Source organism: Eurosta solidaginis, chromosome 2 (genome assembly GCF_040869045.1).
Source record: "Eurosta solidaginis isolate ZX-2024a chromosome 2, ASM4086904v1, whole genome shotgun sequence".
In the NCBI taxonomy this organism is placed as follows: Eukaryota; Metazoa; Arthropoda; class Insecta; order Diptera; family Tephritidae; genus Eurosta; species Eurosta solidaginis.
This window is the reverse complement of record NC_090320.1, coordinates 199,406,461-199,430,202: the sequence shown is the minus strand read 5'-3', so window position 1 is coordinate 199,430,202 and position 23,742 is coordinate 199,406,461. Positions and strand designations below refer to the sequence as shown.

At 36.4% G+C, this 23,742-nt stretch overlaps 1 protein-coding gene across 1 annotated transcript in view; it reads left to right on the top strand.

Moving 5' to 3' along the window:
* Nucleotides 1-493: 493 nt before the first annotated feature.
* The window catches only part of tadr (torn and diminished rhabdomeres), an 88,089-nt gene continuing 64,840 nt past the window's right edge, over nt 494-23,742 (top strand). The window contains exon 1 of the mRNA XM_067766862.1: nt 494-714. Within this exon, the coding sequence (XP_067622963.1) occupies nt 665-714 (50 nt within the window). The 5' untranslated portion in view covers nt 494-664. The remainder of the gene's footprint in view (nt 715-23,742) is intronic.

Sequence of the window (23,742 nt, the reverse complement as noted above, 5' to 3'; positions counted from 1 at the left end):
TAGCGTAAATAAAACAAATTTGCTATACTGAATATTTGAGTTATTTATTCGACACGGGTCTAGCTACTCAAAAATCAAATTCAAAATTTAGTAATTTGCACTAAAATTTGCGCGCAAACATGCGAGCTACTTTTTGAATGAAGTTAAAGCGTACTTTGTAAACTAGTGTTGATTATAAGACTTAAGTTACTAATAAATTGTATTAATTATAAAAACTAATATCACAAAAATATCAAATTCACACTCAAAGAAATAAATATTGGCAACCCTTCGCTCAAGCATTCAACCAAAAGGCTGTTAATAATATTTGGGCGCTAATTTCTTGAAAGCATTAATGAATCAAAACAAAGAGTTACAGGCATGAAAAGTTTAAACAGAGAATTAAAAATTTGTGCTAAATAGCACAGAACCAAAACGCAGAGTTCTGCATTATGTCAGAGAAAATAAACAAAAATAAATCCGAGCTCTAACAGACAAATTATCATAGCAGCTTTTCACAGCAAAAGAATATAGCAAAATTTATTCAATGTGCATCTTCGTTTATATTTGTTTTTGTTTTCAGTTTTTTATAAAATTTTGCAAGTTGTTAAATGATTCGCTATTAATTTAATATGCACGTACAAGGAAGTAAAAATAGGTTTAGTAAATTATAAACCCCACACTCATGTACGTCATATATCAGACACGTAGATCCATAGAACCAGCCAATGTCCGGTAATTTATTTAAATCTCAAGATGTATAAAAAAATAAAAAAGGAACACAATTTTGCACAGGCTTCAATTTAACCTTGGTCAGCATACTTAGAAAAAAATTGTAAATCCAGTTTATAGTGTTGGTATTGTTTTTTTTTAGAAATGATTTCATAGCCGAATGAAAATTTAATATAAACACACGTAAATAAACACACAATTTGGTTGTACGTTAATAGGTTAGAATATTTTCTAAGTTATTAGTCAAACAGTATTTGTTTATATATGTATGTAGATACAAGTGTAGAAGCTTTGAAACTGTTAGTGAAAAATACTAAATTGGTTTCGTCATATAATATTATCAACAGAGCAATTTGGCAGAAACCATTCGATTGATTGTTTATCGCGCCTTGAGAATTAAGGGGAATGAGAAGAGCAAAAATTATAGTAAATAGAATAAGCAGTTAGATTTATAATTAATTTGGCAAAATTATTTAAATGATGTTATTGTGTATATTAAATGACGCTTCTAAGACGAGTTCAACGCCTTCCAGATTTTAAGACCTCGAAAATATAAAATTAATAAATCAAAGAATAAAACAACAAAATACAACTGATCTCTGATCCCTATAAACATATACGTTTGACAAGCGGACAACCTAAGTTCTGCTACCACAAATGCGGTGGTCATTAACCTCAGCAAACAAATTGCACTGTTCATTTACCTAGAACAATGTATTTATATGTATGTATTTTGGGGCGCTGATTCCGAATTTTGATTAGTCAACACACCCTCAAAATTTTGAGATTGAATTGCAAAAAGTGACAAGTGCTAAAAATGCGGGTTTAAATAAAAATGAGAAATTTCTCTAAAGTAAAAAAGTTTTCTTTTCTGGAAAAAGTATTTCTGGGCCCGAATCATGTTTTCCGTGATCGCATCGGCAATCGTATTGAAAAAGTTTACGCTACTGATCGTAAGACCGACTATATTGGTATTGCGACATACGTTCACTATCGTATAGAAATTTGTGGCAGAAAGTAATAGATTTGACAAGAAAATGTAAAAGAATTATTGAAAATAAAAATCTTTTAAATATTTTCTAAATATTTTCTCGCCGCCTTATTGCTACCCCAACCCTTCTCCTGAGCCAAGGCTCCAGCCGACCTGGTTCTAAAGCTGCGTGGCGTGGTGCCTTCGGGACCAGATTCTCCTCGCAGCCTACGAACCGGCAAGGACAGAGCTGGTGCACCGGTCTCCGGCACCTTACTGTAGTGTGCGAACACGGCAAACGAGCCAATCCCACTTCCAGAGGGAAAGGGGAGTGCCGCCACGGCATTGGTCACCCTTCGCTTGCGGGAGCCATGGATGGCGCCTTTAAGGTTATCTCGTCCGTGCCCCAGCAAAGAGAGTGAGGGCTCGACGCCGTTCGGCCAACCGACCCCTTCCCCTCAGTCCTGGCTCCGGCAGTAGAGTGATTCGTCGGCTAAAGGGGCTACCACTGTGCCGCCAAGGTGCACTTCCCCTCAGCCCACAAAGTTCCGGCTGGTACAACTCCGCTTCCACCCCTGCCATCGTGCAGGCATGGAGGCGGTGGTACCCAGCTAGCGAGTCAGCACTAACTACCCAGCGAGTGAGCTAATCTTACCACCGGAGTGGAAAGGGGAACCGTCATGGAACGGGTTCCCATCCGCTTGCGGGGGCAACGGATCGCGCCGTTAAGGTTTTCTCGTCCGGGCCCAAGCTAAGCGAGGGGGGTCCCCGCCTTACGACCACCCGGCCCTTTTTCCCTCCGCCGCGACTCCGGCCGTAGACCGATTCACCAGCTAAATGGGTTACCGCTGTGCCGCCAGGGTGCACTATAGATCCAGCTGGTACAACTCCGCACCCAGCCCTGCCATCGTGCGGGCATGGAGGCTGTGGTGTCCAGCTAGCGAGCCGGAACTAACTAGATTCATTCCTCGCAGGTCCCCCTCGCCGCCGCCACTGAGACAGCGTCATCATAGGAAGGCCACCATCGACAGCCACTACTGGTAACCCTCCGTAAAAAGGTAATAAAGCAGAACATTCGGACCGACACCTCGCCCTGGCCAAGCCAATGGTACGCGCTCCATCGCCCTGTTGTCACCAGCGCTGCCACTTCGCCGTCCGGCTGTTGCTGTGCCAATTCGCCGCCGCTGCTATTGGCTGAGCTCCTAACTTGTACCTGCCGAGGAAAACGCCATTCCTACCCATCTTCACCTACTCCGCCAACCACGCACTGCTACGTCAGGCCATCTCACTCCAACCATTGTCTGGGTACGGAAAGCTGCTGCCCTCTCCACCCTTCAAGCCGTGTGTGTGCGGGTGCATTCGTCATTAACATATAAATACTGTGTTCTTATTAAGTGGGGGTTCGTGGGACCTCTACTCGACCCTGGATTGACTGAGTGCTACCTCAGCTTTCGATAAAGCCCACCTCATAACTGCTTATGGTTATTCCTGAAAATAAACACCGGATTCCTTAGAACTAAGAGATCAGTATATTATGGTGCCTCGTTAGCTCACTTCTGTGCATTTTTAAACTCATCGGATTGCAGCGACAGAATGACAGACTCTATAGTCACGTTATGAACATCGCCTCACAAAAACGTAGTTCCATGTTAAAAAATTGCGTTTTACCTTCAAAGCAATTACCATTTATCTGTCATCTTCGGAACTTTTGTATGAGTAAGCAAAGTAAATTACCAACAAATTCAATCCAAGTAATTCACAATAAGAGCGAGGGTACCACATTTTTTCCCGAAATTAAAATCCCATTACTTCCACTCAATGAAGGTCAAACTGATTTCAAAAAATCCTTGGCATATAATCGCTGTATTCCTTTCTTATCCTCGGAATAAATTATTGCCATATAGAAATTTAAATCGTGAGAGTATTTGAGGCGTAAAAGGACTATCCATCTTGTTTAAAATAAAATCAAAGACACATTTTCTGTAAAATGGCCTGATTTTTTCAGCAGGTGATAGAAAGAGACGCAAGACGAGACCACGATAGTATCTTTGAAAATCAGGTGATCGTGTCGATTTGTTCATTTGACGTTTATGCTTGTCTTATCCACAATGGAAAATTTAGTAAATATCAAACACGTTTTAAAATTTTTACGCTTTTTGTAAATTCCATTTAAAATTTATTGATGTTTATTAACATGTCACATGTCTATTTACATGTAATAAATTTTTAAAAATTCATTAGTAGGCACGCAAATAAAAAAAATTTAATATTTCTCTTTTCTTGCATATCAGTCCTCTGTTAGCCAAAACTTGTAATTCGGCGAGAACGCAATATTTATTTATATTTTATAGCTTAAAATATAATAAAGCGTTGTTATTAATTATGACTCAATAAAATTTTCAAGTTTAATTCTTCCTAGCTTTTTTATAAAATTATGGGCTTGCTAATTTTGAATTAATTTCTTTCATTTCATATTTGTAATTTTGTTAATGTCATTTTATTTCATTTACTTTAAATTAAATTTTTATTTGTTAAAATAATTTTTATATTTTATCTACGAACCATTATGGCCGCGTCCCAATCAACATTTTCATATAGATGCGTTCAACCCAATCTTATGCATGATGAGTAGAGTGCACATGTTTTTATGAAGAACGACAGAAAGCGACCGTATCGCCCTCTGACATACAAAAGTTGGCAAATCTTCAACTTATTAGTTCTCTCACAATTTGCAAGTGAAATTATTTTTTCCACTCTTTGGTACATTTCTAGCGTTTTTCACAATTAAAAACTGCATTTAAACAAAAGAATGGGAGGCAAAATATGTTAGTTGTTGTTTTTTTTATAGTGGGAACGTGTACAAAAGTGCTTCGAGAAATTTGAAATAAGTTTCAATTGCTAAGTCTGAAGTTCCCTTATATATACAAATACAACATCTTGCGTGATTGTGACGATGTTACTGTCATGCATAAGTTTGCGTTGAACGCATCGATATGAAAAAGCTCATTCTGACGTGGCCATTACTCTAAACATATGCTTCGGCACCAGGGCCGGATTAACCCTCAGCGGTGCTCTAGGCAACCATCAATTTGGGGCCCTTTTTTTACGACCTTTCCCTTCTTTTTTCGATTAAAAAATACAAACTCTTTTCTTTCATAAAAATTTTAATGTCACAATGTAATAATATCAATGAAATTACTATCTACATTTTAAACATGTCATTTTCTACATTTTTTCTGCAAATCTATCAAATATGTATATCCTCAATATCGATTTGTTCAATAAATCGGTTGTAACTCTTTTAGCAGCTTTGATTCTTTTTAATTGCGAGAAGGACCGTTCGGCAGCACAATTTGTGATCATTAATGTTAAAAAAATTCGAAGAGCTATTTCTGTGTTAGAAAATACATCGGCTAATTGATCTTCCATTAGAATCTTATAGAAACGGCTACGAGTTTTTTGTGCATCAGTGTATTTGGAGTTCACGTAATTGTTTCAATGAAAAATTCTTCCAAATTTGTAGAATAAAAAATAACTAAGTTATTTATAGCTTCGTGGAGGTCTTCATCACTTAGAGAAAAGTTGACGAGAAATGCAAATCTGTCTCAAATTTCCATATACTTTCACTGTGAAGATTGTCGATGATTTCAAGAAACCTTTTGTCTTAAAATCATCGCGAGGCGAAAATTCTACTTCTGGAGCATTTCCGTCATTGGGTTGTTTTTTCCTACGACGAGTACGTTTTACGATTTCTGTATAAATGAATGAAACTAAACTTTCTTCTAACGATCCGTACAAAAAGCACACGTTTGCAAATCTGCTTTTTCACTTTGCAATGACTTACTCACTGAACGCATAGCAGTCAAAATAGAGTTGAAGGCTTCTACACCGTCTGTTCCAAAAATAACCGAAATTTTTCAAAATAAAAATAACCAGTGTACATTTTGAGATAATTAGAAATAGGCCTCAAATTGGATCAGGCCTAAGTTGGAAGGGGAGACCCTACAGGAGAACCCTTGCAGAAAATATTTAGGAATCATCCTAGAGAGTAAGCTGTCATGGAAGCTCAACGTGGAGGAGAGGGTGAAGAAGGCTTCAACGGCACTTTGTGCATGTAAAAGAATGTTGCGGTGTACGTGGGGCTTATCGCCCTCTCTTTCTTATTGGGTTTTTACAGCGATTGTTAGCCCTTTTCTATACTATGGAGTTCTTGTTTGTCGGAAAGACACACAAAAACAACATACCTCAAAAAATTAGAGGGGGTATGCAGACTATCAATGCTTAGCATTACGGGAGCCCTGAAGACAACCCCGATAGCTGCACTGTATGCCATTCTGTACATTTCGCCTGTAGACCTGGTAGCAAAGAACATAGCGTTAACAACTGCAACCAGGCTCGGTGCCTCGGGGCAACTTGAGCGCCGATCCTACGGCCATAGTAGTATAGCGTCATCAATCACAAGACGAACAGACTACCTGATTCCCTATCTGCGCTTCGAGGGCGATCTTAAGGCCACAATATAGGTGGACGGTTGGCGCAAGGGTGTTCAAATGGCGGACGAGGCTATACATGTGTAGACAGATGGTTCCAAAATAGTGGAAGGAGTAGGGTCTGCGGTATACTGTGCTGATCCGGAAATAAACAGATCCTGCAGGCTGCCGGATTACTGTAGCGTTTTCCAAGCGGAACTAGTAGCCGTAACCAAAGCAGTAGAAACCCCGGAAGAAAATAGCCTAAACTGCAATCGTGTTAGCTTTTATATTGACAGTCAAGCAGCAATTAAGGCAATAATCTCGCATAGCACAGCATCTAAATGCATGTTAGAGTGTAAGCAGTCCCTGAAGAGAATCGGGACAGGGAGAAGCATACATCATTGTCTATATCTCAATATAAATAGTATTTTAGGGAACAAAGTAGAATTGGAAAGACTGATTGAAATTAGTTGAGTTGAGTTGAGCATACAAACTTATAACCTAGTCAGATGTGATTCATATAGTAGGCATACTGGTGGTGTTCTGGTGTTTGTGCATGAATCCATCGAATATAGCATTAAGTGTAATAAAGCAATAGCTAAAAACATGTGGTGTATTTTTATTAAATTGAAGCATTTTAATCCAAAGTGGCAAATCGGTGTGGTTTATCACTCACCGAGCACAAGCGATGCAGATTTCATAAACTACTTACGTACCGTCTTAGGTAGTACTAGTGAGCTGTCTGTTATTTCTTGTAGGCGATTTTAATATAACTTAAATAATATGTCAACGTATAGCATACAACTAGTTGAACTTTTTAAATCATACTGTATGTATCAAACAGTTGATTTTGATACTCGTATAACCGAGGTATCCAAAACAAAAATTGATTTACTTTTTTCGAATACTAAAGTCATAGTGTGTGAAAGGTTAGACGATCACCAAATTTCCGATCATGAAACAATACAATTTAAGATAAAAATAAGCCCTAAATTTAGAATGAGGAGCCCTATAAAAATTACGTCATGGGAGTACTATAATATTGAATCACTTACAAATCAATTGCGCATATGTGATTTTAGCAATTTTGACAGAGTTAATTTGGATAATAAAGTTTCTATCATTAATACCAATATTTTGAGAGTTATGCAAAATCTAACTTATAAAAAAGTAGTTCAATTAAAATTAATGAATAAATGGTATGACAATGAGTTAGCCAATATGAATAAATATTCAGGAGAATGGGATGAGTACAGAAACATTAAAAAAATACAAAGAGCTTGTCAAAATTAAAAAAATCAAATATATGGAACATAAAATAAATAGTAATAGTTATGATAGTAAAATGATGTGGAAACATTTGAAACAGGCCAGAAGTGTGGGAAATGAAACTACATCTATCAAGAAAATAGTAATAAATGGTTTAATACATGATAATGAATCGGAAATTGCCAACAATTTAAATAAATATTTTGTAGATAGCATCCAAGACATTTGTAGTAATATAGAAGTATTTGATAGAGATGCCAATTACCTAGTCTAACTAATTGTGTCTTTAAATTTGACCAAGTTAGCACGGACGACGTCGTAAAAATTGTCAGTAAATTTAAAGCCAAAAGAGGTGGAAAAAAATTGTTATCAGATGGTGTTGTGAGAGACGTAATACCATATTTAGGTTACTTCTACGCTCAAATTATAAATGAGTTTAAGCAGTTGCATATTTCCAACCATTTGGAAAACCTCGGCTATAGTCCCAATAGAAAAAGTTGCAAATACTATTAAAGCAGAGGAGCTGATACCAATAAATACTTTGTCCAGTGATGAGAAAATTTTAGAGCTGGTAGTTAAAAATCAATTAGTTCAATATTTAGAAAATAATTAGGTACTTTTCCTCAACAGTCAGGATTTCGACAAAATCATTCTTGCGAAACAGCTTTAAACATAGTTATAGCTGAATGGAAAGAAGAACTTAATAACAAAATGTCGATCATTGCAGTCTTCATTGATCTCAAAAGAGCCTTTGAAACTATCGATCAGAAAATATTATTAGAAAAATTATCAAGCATTGGTATTAAATACCTTGAATTAGACTGATTTGATAATTTCTTAACAAATCGTAAGCAAATAACAATAATTGGTTCAGCATGATCGGACGAAGTTCACGTTAAGATTGGTTTACCCCAAGGCTCTGTGTTAGCTCCAATTTTATTTAATATTTATATTAATGATATTAAGTCTATATTGAAATTCAGTACCATAAAACTATTCGCGGATGATGCACTAATTTCCATAAATGGTAGGAATGAACATGAAATAAGAGAAAAACTACAAAGTGATTTGGATGCTCTCTATATTTGGCTGTGTGGTAACAGACTAAAAATTAATATTGAAAAAACTAAATATATGGTAATAACAAGAAAAAATATTGCTCATTTTGAAACTATTAAAATAAATAATACTAAAATTTAAACGGTGCAGATGATTAAATATCTCGGCATTCAAATATATTGTAAACTAAAAGTTGATGGCCATGTTGATTATATAACAGGTAAAATAGCTAAAGAAATTTATTTCATTCAAAGAACCTGTAGAAACTTGAATAGTTATTATAAAGCAAAAGTATATAGATCCATAATTGAGTCGTACTTCATATATTATTCTACTATTTTTTTTATCTTGAAAGATTCGCAAATTGATAAACTACAAAAAATGCAGAATAAAGCTATGCGCTTTATATTAGGTAAACGTTTTGATACCCCCATTAAAGATATGCTACAAAGTTTGAATTGGATGAGCGTAAAACAGCAAATATTTTTCCACAGTATGAAGTTTATATACAACATAAAAACCGGAAATTTTCCTGATTGTCTAAAAATAAATATTAAATTTAACTACGAGGTTCATGACAGAAATACGAGGCAGAGAAATGATTTTAAATTACCTAATTACCCTTTTTACAAAGGGTTAAAATGTTTCAACGAATTACCTGCAAATATTAAGAATTGTGATAATAACTTATTTAAGAAAAGATTATATGCTCACGCGAAGTCAATGAATATAAAATAAATATTAGGATTCGAATAGATTTGTGTTACATGTTTCAATAACAAATTCAAATTCATGTTTCAAATTCAAATACAAATTCAAGGTCAATCTCATACATAGTACATATTGTTAATTAAAGCAATAATATTTTTAAGTGTTGATCTAGGCTCTAAGAGTCGTAATAAATAAATAAATAAACATATTGGGTCCCAGGGCATATGGGAATAGATGGGAATGAAAAAGCGGACTAACTAGCTAAAAAGGGCGCATCCCTTGAAGCTTGCTCCGCAGATGTCTTAATTAGATTGGGCGAGATTAAGCGAAGGTGAGAGGTGCACATGATCGACCAAGCAGGAAAGACGTGGGTTCAAGCGCGGGGCTGTAGAGTGTCGAAAATTATGTGTAGGTCTTACAACGTTAGACTAACAAAGTTGCTTCTATCATTAAAAAGAGAGGACTGTAGACTCATGACGGGTATTCTGACTGGACACTGCCTTCTGGCGTCACATGCCTTTAAATTAGGCTTGGTCAGTGATAGCAGATGTAGGAAGTGCGGGCTGGAGGAGGAAACGATCGAGCACGTTCTGTGCTCGTGCCCTGCGCTTGCCAGGCTAAGACTCTAGCTATTAGGAGTGATACAGCTGTCAGATCTAGAAGCAGCAAATGGCTTAAGTCCTAGGAAGCTTCTAGTATTTGCCAAGAGGGCGGAGTTATATTATAACATAGGTCCTGGTTTTTGATAGGGTTTTTCAGTCGTTTGGTCGTTAAAAACACTACAACAACTTCTGGTAACACTACGGACTTATTCAGTCTATGTGAGGTCCTTATGGACCGGCCAGTTCAACCTAACCTAACCTATTATTCAATATACTCTCCTTTTACTTCGATACACTTCTTTGCACGCTAATACAATTTGTCAAATGAGTCGGAAATGTCCTTTTTAGGAACCTTGTCTAATTCGTCGGTAGTCACCTTTTGAATGAGTAAACATTATTTTCAGTTCTGATTACATTTTTATTTCACTTTGTAGAATTCTATGTTTGTAAGAAAATTTTAGAAGTATTTTTTATTTTTCTGGCCCCCTAAAATCGGGGGCCCCAGGCAACTATCTATTCTGCCTACTTGTTAATCCGGTCCATTTGGCACGTATTTCATACATACTTGTTAATTTATACTCAATGGTAAGCGAGTAAGTCATTTTTCAATTAACAAACTTAACAACTTTGTAATCAAGATTGAGTAGTTAGCACATTTTAGTTTTGGGCAGGTTTGACCAGCACTGTTAAAGATCACAAATGACGAAATATTTTTTTTTAAAAGAACGTTGTTGTATAACTTTTAGCTATTTTTACTTATCTTTTTTGTGCTGTTATTATAAACAGTTTTTTGGAAGGGATGTATAAAACAATGTAATATGAGCGGTCATAAAAAACCTGAGAAGGCCAAAGGCGAAGAGCTTAAGACAATCTCTAAACATTCAAATGCAAGCTAATTAAATTTGTAATTTGCGTAGAGCTGATAGTAAGCTTAAAACACTCATTGTTATGGATATAAACATAAATGAATTGCAAGTTTTGAGTTAACTTAGTAAGCTATGGTAAGTACTGAAAACTAAATAAGATAGAAGAGTATGTATGAATGTAGAGCTGAGTTAAAAAGTATAAACTTATTCATGGGAAAAACTAAATCGAATGCCACTGTCACAAGTCACTTATCGTACCCGTCCTGCTATATGGGGCAGAAGCATGTACCATGACAACAGCAGATGAAAGATGAAGCGGCTTTGGGAGTGTTCGAGAGAAAAGTTCTTCGAAAGATTTATGGACCTTTACGCATTGGCGATGGCGAGTACCGAAGAAGATTTAATGATGAGCTGTACGAGCTATACGCAGACATCAACATAATCCAGCGAATTAAAACGCAGCGGCTGCGCTGGCTATGCCATATTATGCGAATGAAAGATGATGCTCCGGCCAAGAAAGTGTTTCTATCGGAACCCGCCTATGGAAGCAGAGGTAGAGGGCGGCCCCCACTCAGTTGGAAGGACCAGGTGGAAAACAATTTAAACTCCCTTGGTGTGACCAATTGGCGCCGGTTGGCGGAGCGAAGGAGCGACTGGCGGGCATTGTTGGACGGCCATAACCGTTTAGACAGTTAAGCGCCAATTAAGTAAGTAAGTAAGTAAGTAAGATCTCGAATTGAATGAGAGCGCGAAAAATAAGGCACAAAGCGCCCATACTTTTTTCACAATAATACCAGTATTTTTCGTTCATTATTGTTTTAAACTTATTTTGAAAATTATTTTTAACTTTTTAGTTCGATATTTTTTTAAAGCGTGTTTTTTAGTTCTTTTAAAATATAGAGTTACAAACAAATATACATACATACAAGTGAAGCCACTAAATAGAGAATATGATGGCAGACCTGAAATGGAGATGACGGCTTGGAGGGATCCAGACTTTCACTTCTAAACTTTGTACATAGTTGGGCTAGGGATACATTTGGGATCTTTTATAGATAATTTCCACACTGTTACGAGATCACTCTGGAGCACTTTGTGTATTGCCTTGGGCTTATTTTGGAACTATTTTTGGGATAATTTAGGTAAGTCGTTCCAGGACTAGTTTGGTTTAATTTCTATATTTTTCCGTAACTCTATTGGGATAGTTTCAATATGTTGTTGCAATGTGGACGAATCCAAAATCCACTCGGAAATCATAACGATAGTTCCGCGACTGTTTTGAAATCATTTCCGGATTTCGGAAAGCCTTGTACATCATTCCAAGACTGATTCAGCATGAGTCCAGACCTATTCTAAAATATTACGCGCCATATACTTCGGGCCAGATTTAGGCCTAGCTTTTGTTCCAATTTGCATCTGCAAAGCAAATGTGTTTTTGCGGAAAAGTTTTTCATGACAGAAATACCTCGGTGTTTTTGCCAAACAACTCCTGATCGGTGAACCCGTTTAGAAAACAACTTTTTAAGTGATTTCGTGTTGTTTTGCGGGACATAAACCTTCGGTGTAGTCGGCCATCGCACCACGACAGCAACAATTTCGTTATTTTTCAGAAAAATGTATTATCCAGTGATGAAAGCTGACAACCGTTGCATACAGGGAAAGAATGAAAAACTCTATCCCACAACAGTCTTAATCACTGGGACCAATACTACGTTGTATGTTACTGATGCATCGGGTGTTTATGTTGTGGGATTACATTGCGTGCCTCACATTACATGCAAATGGCAAGTGACTGGGTGCATTCAAGCGTTAACTTTTAACACTGACACCGACAGTAAAAATCCAGGTTCACTCCTTCACTGAAACGTGGAGTGAGACCCATTAATTTTTTAGAGCCTCATTTCCTAGAAAATTAGGTGATGAAACCGTATTTACTCCCCGATAATAGGGAGCGAAAATGTGAGAATCACAAATTCAAAGTAAGCAGTTTCAGGTCGTCCAGTTCTATTGGCATCCCACATATTGCACTCTGAGTACTTAATCTCAGAAATGCTTACATAGGGTCCTTTGTATTGGCTTGTGTTATGTAAAAAAGTCCAATAGTTGATCTAATTGTATTTAATCCCAAAGTACGAAAAAATGCTTTAGTCCTTTTAATGTGATGTCGTTCTTGCTGAAATGTCTGGATAAACTGCTTGAGAAGCGTATTCGAAAGAAGGCGTTGTCATTACTTTCTCTATCTCCGCGTCAACATACCTACGAGGTACACTCATTTGGAACGTCTTTGGATAGTCTGCTTAGCGGAATTGGTCGGTTCATTCAATGCTGGCGCAGAGAGTCATTGGTTGTTCAGGCAGGGATGAATCAACACACTCGGAGTCAATAAGAACTGGGGAGTATGGCATACATAGGGTTTTTTTGAATGACTCGTTTTAGGTGACCCTTTATATACAAAATAATTATGCTCTACCCTATGAAGATTACAGGCTCTTCTATTGCAGGTAGTTTTTTAAAACTGAGTTTTGGCCATGCAACATCAGATAAAAGGAAAAATGCTTCTGGGAAGGTTCAGAACCGGTTAGGTGGCCCATAGTGCGCGATTTTCATTTCTATATACATATGTAGATCACTGCTGGGGTGAAATAAGCTAAGAAAAATTTTCCAAAATTTCTGGGTGTGGGTGCAAATACTTACAAGTTAACCAAACCAATTGTGTTTCCGTCAATCTAAATATAAAAATTATTATTATTAATTAAATAAATATAATTATAACTTTATCGATTGGCCTTGAACTCCCTCGAGTCTTCGCTTGTATATTTGTGTCATTGATTTGCTTATAGATATCAACCAAAAAATCAATTTATATTTAAACAAGTAAAGGTGTTTAAGTTCGGGTGTAACCGAACATTATATACTCAGCGTGAGCTTCAATTGTACATTTCATTTCAGATAAATTACTTTTATACATAACACGTGGCACCGCCTGTTTAAAAAAAAATGTCTCCCCATTTCCTCTTACAATAAAATTTGATAAGTGAAATATCATTGATTTAAAACTATTTTTTGCTAAGTTATAGCTTATTATTCTAGTCTACGACCTTTAAACTTGTTTTACATCTAAGTTACCGTAGTCTTTAACTGATCCCGTCCATTTTTACTAGAACTATTTTCTGCTATGAGGAAAATATATGTTCACAATTTCATTACAATATGTTAATTTTTCTTCGAGTTATGGCTCCCGAAACATAGAAAATTGCTTGGTCATAAAAGGGGCGGTGGCACACCCATTTTTTAAATTTGAAGTTTTTCCTATTTATTGTTATAAATCCACTTGGGAAATGAAATAATATTGATATAAAGGTCTTTTTTTGCAAAGATATAGCTCATTTTATTCGTCCACGACCCTTTTAAAAATCTTTTATATAAAGGTGGGCGTGGCTTTAACCGATTTCGTTACTTTTTCTTCAAAGTTATAGTAAATGCAACCTCTCAGCCGAATTTTGTTACGATAGGTTTAACGATTTTTGATTTATGATTAATAATATTTGTAAAATTGATTTTATCACAAGCGGGCGGTGCCACGCCCATTTTAAAAATTGTTTACAAATTTTTATCAAGAGTCTCAATATCAGTCAACAGATGAAATTTCAATATTCTAGGTGTATTATTTACTAAATAACCAGGTTTTTTGTGTTGTCCAAAATGTTATATATATAAAAAGTGGGTGTGGTTATCATCCGATTTCTCTCATTTTAAATACCAATCTATTCTGGGTTCAGATAAGCTCGTGTACCAAACTTGGTGAAGATATCTTAATATTTACTTAAGTTATCGTGTTAACGGACAGACGGATGGACGGACGGACATGGCTCAATCCAATTTTTTTTCGATCCTGATGATTTTGATATATGGAAGTCTATATCTATCTCGATTCCTTTATACCTGTACAACCAACCGTTATCCAATCAAAGTTAATATACTCTGTGTGCAAAGCACGCTGAGTATAAAAATCATTGCGCTATTTATATTAAATAAAACTTCTTTGCTAACGGCAAATATTTACTCAACAAAATTGTTATTTAAATAAATAAATACATATTTTATTATTTCGCGTTCAATTTTAGTTTAAGGATTATTTGGTTAACACAATAAATTAAAACAAAATTATAATTGAACCTGTTAAGAAATCCGAGTTATTTTGTATTGTTGTTAAAAATATATTCAGTATGTGGATAGTGACATACTAGCCCAACCCGCTTCAGCCTCTACTCTGTGCAAAAAATATTATATAGAAAAGATAACAACTTTTATATAAAGTATGGCAAAAGAAAAGCTTGTTCACTGTTAAATCACACGAAGTGTGGAATACAATTTACAAAAATATGGCTTTCTAAAGTATCTAAAGTGGTGGGAAGACATAAGGACAATGGCCAAAAGTTCAATTGATGTTATGACCTTTCCAAATGGCCACAAGATCGACTTGTCCTATGGCCACTTCAAAAGGTAGTTAGGTCAATTGACTTTCAAACTGTTCTTAATTTGACTTTATGTCCATTTAGGAACTTTTCGTTTGATCTTATGGCCATTTTGCAAAAAAGACTATAAGCATATACATACATTTATTTAAGTTCACCGCAAAAGCAAAAACTTTCTGTAGGATTGGCTAGACTTTGAGTGGAATATGTTTTTCTTATTTTAAAGAAATCTAAACCACTCCAGCATTCAATTCTATTTTGCACTGCAATGAAACCAAATTAGGAAAAGTAGCAGCGCAGGGAAAAATTTCTGGTAAAAAATTGCGCGATATTTTATTCTAAACTTTCGTTAAACTTTTAATTTAATAAGTTCCTCTTATCTCGGAGGGGACCTCATTGTACTAGTTCTTTGTCTGATTTTTCACTGAATACAACCAAAATATACGAAAAGGAGCGCCGTTGTAAATTTAGTTGACCTTAGGGCTACTTGAGAATAAAAGGGATAACTTTATGAACATTTCAGAAAAGCAGCATTGCAACCAGTGGTACGACATAAGGTCAATTGGCGTTATGAGTACTTCAAATGGCCATATGATACAATGGTTGTATGACCACTTCAAATGGTCAAAATGTCAACTGACCTTATGACATTTCCTCAATTGATATTGTGCCTATTTAGGACATTTTCGTTTAACTGTATGACCATTTCGGGGAAAATACCATAACCATATACAGCAATTTAAGATCAATACGAAAGAAAAACAAGTAAGAACGGGACTGTCTTCGGCTGTGCAAGATAAGAAATATATAGTGAGCAGATCTACATACCTTAACGATTTTTAAGATATATATAAAATAAAAAACTGGTAGGTACTTTGTGTGAGGATGCAAAGTTTCAGGTTTTTTGTGGTCTGCGTGTAAAAACTATGACTACGAATCACGTATTTCAACAATATATGACGTAAACGTAACTATTTGATGAAATTTGATGAATTTTGAAGCTTCTAGCCGTAAAAAGGGGGCAAAAATTAGAGTTTATATGGGGTATATAATATATATACCACCGATCTCTATGATTTTTTCAGACAACAATATATGCTATATACGTAAGCATATGGTGAAATTTGAAGCGTCTAGCTGTTAAAAAGGGGCAGAAATTGCGCACAGTTTCTTATCTGAACAATCGGTTGTATGAGATGTATACTATATATACCACCGATCTCAATGATTTTTTCAGACAACAATATATGCTATATACGTAACCAATCGGTGAAATTTGAAGCTTATAGCTGTTAAAATGGGGAAGAAATTGCGCAAAGTTATGGTATGAGATATATACTATATATACCACCGGTATCTATGATTTTCTCAGACAACAATATATGCTATACACGTAAGCATTTGGTGAAATTTGATCATATCTAAACGATTTTTAAGATAAATATAAAATACAAAATAGGTAGGTAATCTGTGTGAGGGTGCAAAGCTTCACGTTTTTTGTGGTCTGCATGTAAAAACTATGACTACGAATCACGTATTTCAAAAATATATGACGTAAACGTAACTATTTGATGAAACTTGATGAATTTTGAAGCTTCTAGCCGTAAAAAAGGGGCAAAAATGACAGTTTATATGAACTATATAATATATATACCACCGATCTCTATGATTTTTTCAGACAACAATATATGCTATATACGTAAGCATTTTGTGAAATTTGAAGCTTCTAGCTGTTAAAACTGGGCAGAAATTGCGCAAAGTTTCTTATCTGAACAATCGGTTGTATGAGATATATACTATATATACAACCGATCTCTATGATTTTTTCAGACAACAATATATGCTATATACGTAAGCAATCGGTGAAATTTGAAGCTTATAGCTGTTAAAATGGGGTAGAAATTGCGAAAAGTTTCTTATCTGAACAATCGGTTGTATGAGATATATACTATATATACAACCGATCTCTATGATTTTTTCAGACAACAATATATGCTATAAACGTAAGCAATCGGTGAAATTTGAAGCTTATAGCTGTCAAAATGGGGTAGAAATTGCGAAAAGTTTCTTATCTGAACAATCGGTTGTATGAGATATATACTATATATACAACCGATCTCTATGATTTTTTCAGACAACAATATATGCTATATACGTAAGCAGTCGGTGAAATTTGAAGCTTCTAGCTGTTAAAATGGGGCTAAAATTTGCGAAAATATATATATATATATATACTATATATATATACTATATATACCACCATATATAAACTATATATACCACCGATCTTTATGATTTTTTCAGACAACAATATATGCTATATAGGTAAGCATTCGTTGAAATTTGAAGCCTCTAGCTCTTAAAATAGGGCAGTAATTACGAAAAGTTCCTTATCTGAACAATCGGTTGTATGGGATATATACTATATATACGACCGATCTCATCAATTTTTTCAGGCAACAATACGTGCAATATACGAAAGTATATGGTGAAGTTTGAAGCTTCAATCTGTTAAATTGGGTAAGATATTACAAAAATCCTCTTTTTCTGAAAAATCGGTTGTATGGAGGATATATGCTATAGTGGTCCGATCCGGTCGGTTCCGACAAATGTCTAATCGGACAGCCAAATACACCCGTTCACCAAATTTTATCAAGATATCTCAAAAATTGAGGGACTAGTTTGCATACAAACAGACAGACGGACAGACGGACATGGCTAAATCAACTCAGCTCTTCAACCTGATTATTTCGGTATACTTAATGGTGGGTCTATCTATTTTCCTTTAAGGACTTACAATTTTCGGTTTCGTAACGAAATTAATATACCATTTCATTTTCATGAAAGGTATAAAAACTTTGGCAGGATTGGTTAGCCGTTTAGCTCAATATGTTCTTATTGCAAACGAATCATTACCCGCCAGCTCCTAATTTTAGTTAGGGAAATAGAGCCTCTGGCGAAAATGTGGTATTAAACACATAAATAAGTTATTATTTTTAAGGAAACGCAAGCTTAAGGTGTTTTGCATTATAACGAGACCGAGAAAAGGAAAATTTGGAATAAAATCGCGTAACTTTTTATTTAAAACTTTTAGTTGAATAGATCATCGAAACTCATTGAGCTAGTTTGTTATCCGATTTTTCAATAGAGATAGACTAACATTCGACTGAAAAAAAGTATAGCGAAAATAGTAAAACGTAACTGTAATTCAGCAGTCGTTGACATTTTAATGCGTGGAAAACAAAATAATTGACCTTATGACCACTTGAAAATAAAAGAGTTGCCTTATGACTATATCAGAAAAGCAGAATGGTCATAATATCGTCGACATTGGTACCATTTGAAATTGTACGCTGTGAACGTTTTATATGGTCACAATTTCAATTGGCTTTGTGGCTATTTGAAGTGGTCACAGGTTCAATTGACGTTGTGTCCGTTGACCTTATGTCACCTCCATTGTAACCATTTGAAGTTTGAAATTTGACCATTTCATACGTTCAAAACATCAACTGAATTTATGGCCGTTTACCTTATTTCATTTTTCCATCGACTTAATTGCGTATTTGCATATGAAAGAGTAGTAGCTGAGCATTTGATGGAAAACGGCTGCCGAGCTCAAAAATGAAAAAAGTGCCATAATTCTATACCAAATATGAAAAAAGATATGAAACATGGTAATTGGATTTGTTTATTGACGCAAAATATAAGTTTAGAAAAACTGTGTAAAATGGGTGTGACACCTACCATATTAAGTAGAAGAAAATGAAGAAGTTCTGCAGGGCGCAATCAAATGCGCTTGGAATCTTGGCAGGAATACTGTTCGTGGTATTACATATATAAATAATATACCCGACAGATTATGTTCTGGGTCACCCTGGTCCACATTTTGGTCGATGGCTCGAAAACGCCTTCTCATATACAACTAAGGGCCACTACCTTTCAAAACGATCATTAATACCTTTAATTTGATACCCATATCGCACAAACACATTCTATAGTCACCCCTGGTCCACCCTTATGGCGATGTCTCAAAAAGGCGTCCACCTATAGAACTAAGGCCCACTACGTTTTAAATAATCATTAAAAGCTTTCATTTGATACCCATGTCCTACAAACACATACTAGACTCACTCCTGGTCCACCTTTATGGCGATATATCGAAAAGGCGTCCACCTATAGAACTAAGGCCCACCTCCTTTTAAAATACTCATTAACACCTTTCATTTGATACCCATATCGTATAAACACATTCTAGAGTCACCCCTGGTCCACATTTATGGCGGTATCCTGAAATGGCGTTCACCTATAATACTATGGTCCACTCCCTTTTAAAATACACTTTAATACCTTCTATTTGAAACCCACACACACATTCCAGGGTTACCCTAGGTTAATTTTGCTAAATGGTGATTTTCCCTTATTTTGTCTCCAAAGCTCTCAGCTGAGTATGTAATTTCGGTTACACCCGAACTTAACCTTCCTTACTTGTTCATTCATCCTTCTTCACTTGGTTGATACGTCTTTAACCCTTAAATATGCTGAAACTTCACTTTATAAGATATCAACAGTCTCAAGTATCCTCGCTACTGCGGAAAAAATGATCTTGGAGATATTCTTTGGTTTGTTTTGGTCCTTTTCCTCGCGGTTGGAAGATACATTTTTTAATTGGGGCTTAACCGTTTAGTAGATGCTGGTCGTTGCGTAGCAAGTCACTCCAGCTAACTCTGTTTCGCGATAACTGACGCCAACAGGGGGCACCAAGAGAGATCAAAATCTTCCCCCATCTGCTCCTCCGAACCCAGTGGAGATCTTCCCATAACTTGCCCACGTCAGCAAAAACGCTGTAGCTCTTCGGGGCTTAGCTAAACATCATCGTCCAGTTTGGAGTATGATACATTTCTAAACAATTTGTTGAAGAAAATTCCTCAGAAGAGGATCGTGGCCAAATTCTTCCTTTTGCGGGAAACCACAATAAAATTCTTGAATTGAAAATTCTGCAATGCGGTTGACAGTTGATATTCTTTATTTTCTGGTTATTTCCACCAATAAAAAATTCGGTCTTGGATAAAATATCATAATATAATTGTTAGAACGCAAAAATATATGTTAATTCTATACGATAGCATGACACCGGTAATACGCCTCCAAAAATACCGAGAGATGTGTCAAAAGACTCGTATTGACCTCGACAACAATAATCCGAAGGCGGAAAATAAAAATTTTAGATCGTTCAAAAGGTATTAACGAAAAACCGAAAAATGACCCCGGAGTGCTCCGAAACCGAAGGTGGGATCCATAGTATTTCTGCGCAGAACACCTTTCTGCATTGCTTATAAAAAAGTACATTGGGTGGGTTCAACACCGGTTTGGAGACCAAAACGATATCCGCGAAAAACACTTATGTTCACAATTTCTTCTGTGGGTACCACAAAATCATCAAAATTACAACAACCACATGAAAATTTACAAAATTTCTTTTGCAAATATCTCTTGACAGACCCAAAATTCTTTACCTCCGCTTTCGGATTCGCGATCCTGGATCCAAAACGCGTCTTTTGATACCCTTCTTGATATTTTTGGACGTGTATTAAGAGTGTCAAGCTTTCGTATAGAATTACCAAATATATTACAGTTTGTTATATTTTTGTTATGAAAAGAACAGCAAAATAAAAAAATAAAAATGTGAGAGCAGTGAGAATTTTACAATTTTTTTAAACGTAATTTTGGCTCTAACCGGTTTTACCTTGTAATATTTATACCATGGATAGAACCATCGCTTAATTGTTTGCATTCCGACAGTTTAACCTCCCTTGTATTGACAATTCATAATGCAAAAGGACAGGAGAAAATATTAGAAAGCTTCTCTAGACTAAAATTATGTCAGAAATTTAAAAAATCGTACGTCAAATTCAACATCAAAACCGCAATCATCAATAATTTTGAGTTCCACTGCGTTTGCACATGTAACCTCATTTGATGTTTTTTTACATTCTCGAGATAATAGTTGATTCCATATGGAAAAATGTGAAGGTAGGTGTTAATTAGTAAATAGAAAGCACCTGATTTCCTGCTACAAACTTGTATGCAGTCCACACTAATCACATGTTTTGCTGAGTCATTGACGATACAATAAGCACAATTCGATATTCAAGAACGTTTAACTGCTAAAAAGTGCTAAATCATTTAAATAAAGTATAACAACCAAATACGCGCAGCAATAAAAAAACGGGGCATAAACCAACTAACATTTTTTAGAAAGAATGTTAAACGGCTTTTGTACACTACGTAAGAACAAGAAGTGGGAATGGATGAAGATATATGCACATATTTATATGTTTATGTATGTGTGTAATTGATTATTAACTAATTCTAAATAAATTATCGTTTTGAGTCATCCCAACAACTTTTTTAGAAGCGGTTAGGAATAACCTGAAAGTTGCTCGACAAACATATCTTAGGAAGGGAAAGAGATTAAAGCAAGGTAATTTCAGATGACCATCGAATATGTGTTGTTCATGCCAGAGGTCTATTTCCCCCCCTTCTACGCTCCGTTGTTTGTCCGCGACTACAGTGTGATAAATTACGTTGAGCACAATGACTTATTGGAAAAAAAATTTCCCTCGTGCTCCCCATAAACGAAGACGGCATTTTTGCGATGCAAAATCGGACTTCACCACTGACTCGGCGGACCAAGTCGGAAGTGCTCCGAATATGCACATGCTTTGCAGATCGTCGACCAATTATAATTTACGTCACCGTACATTTAATTAGTCAGACTAATCTCCAGCACTCCAGCTGACCCATGGACAATCTTTCCCTCTTCCTAACGCACAAGAATGTCGATGTAGCCTCCTTCAGGATTCTTGATCGGGGAGCATTCATGGACAAGGATGGTAAGCTTAGAACGTGCAGTAAAATTTAAACAAAGATCTAGACCAGTTAGGTAGATAACTGGAGGGTATCAGTACTATTGCTATATACTTTTTAACAGCCCAAATTAAAAACTTTTCTGTTTCGTATCGTTATCCAGCAAGGAACAATTGGCGAAAGTGCGCCAAATTAGTAAGTAATAAGCTAAGTAAACTTTTTTTATAAGAAATGTCATTTGGGGACGACCTTAGTGCTTCTACTAACATACTCGAGAAGGATTTGGGACCTACTCTACAAAAAACTTTTCCAATTTTAATGTAAGTATTTATACACAGGAAAGATTCTCGCATTTTATTCGATATGAGCCGTTTTACGCGGAACAGAGGACCGTACAAGGATGTAAAATAAAGCTGTTCAAAACGCAAAAGAGCAAAGCTGGACGGTATTTTGCTTAGCTATGTAATCATCCAAAGATTCTTGTCGAATGGGGAAAATGTTTTTAAAAAATGCTTCATATTTGAAAGGGTACTTAAAAACTACTACTAAAGGTTTGACGCCTCTGTGTTGTCAATAACCCAACATGCTTCTCTGAGATACCACTCAACAGAGACTGCGCTGTATGAACTGATCTACAAGCTGGAGAATTCCCTGACAGCTTTCTTGAACACATAAGAAGCCTTCAATAGCTTCATTCAATTTTTAGCTAGTTCATCCGCTTTTTCATTCCCATCTATTCCCATATGACCTGGAACCCCATATAGATAGGTGCTTTTCCCTGCTGTTTAAGCTATTTTCTTCCAGAGTTTCTACTGCTTTGGCTCCGGCTATTACTTCTGCCTGAAAACCCCTATAGTGATCTGGCAGCTTGCAGCATCTGTTTATTTCCGGATCAGCATAGTTTAACTCAGAGCGTACTTCTTCCGCTACCTTGAAACCATCAGTGTACACATGTATCGCCTCTTCCGTTATTTGGGCTGCCTTGCGCCAATCATTCACCTCTATTTTGGCATTAAGATCCCCTTTGAAGCAAAGTACGGAATCAGGTAATGTATTCGTCCTGTAATTGATGACGCTATACTACTATGGCCGTGTGGTCTGCGGTTAAGTTGCGAGAGAAAGAGGGATAAGCCCCACGTACACCCCAGCATTCTTTTACATGCATAAAATGCCGTTGTTGTTATTGTTGTTGTAGCGATAAGGTTGATCCCCGAGGTTTTGGGGAGTGTTATCGATGTGATGGTCCTTTGCCGGATACAGATCTGGTACGCTTCGGTACCACATCACCATTAAGGTGCTAGCCCGACCATCTCGGGACCGATTTATGTGGCCACATTAAACCATCAGGCCATTCCCTCCCTCCCCACACCCAAGTTCCATGAGGAGATTGGGGTCGCCAGAGCGTCGTCTGTTAGTGAAACAGGATTCGCCGCGGATAGGTGAGGTTGACAATTGGGTTTGGAGAAGCTATATATTGCGCTGGAAACTTGAAGGGTTGCGATACACAGCCCCTTGAATCTGGTATTTTAGTCGCCTCTTACGACAGGCATACCTACCGCGGGTATATTCTGATCCCCTAACCCGCTGGGGGATAAAATGCTGTCGAGACCTTCTTCACTCTCTCCGCCACTTCACTCTCTTTCACATCCACTTACTGTCCAGAATGTTTTCTATATATTTTGTGCAAGATTTTTCATGCAGGGTCACCCGTCCTAGCTTAGGCCTGGTCCAAATTGGGAC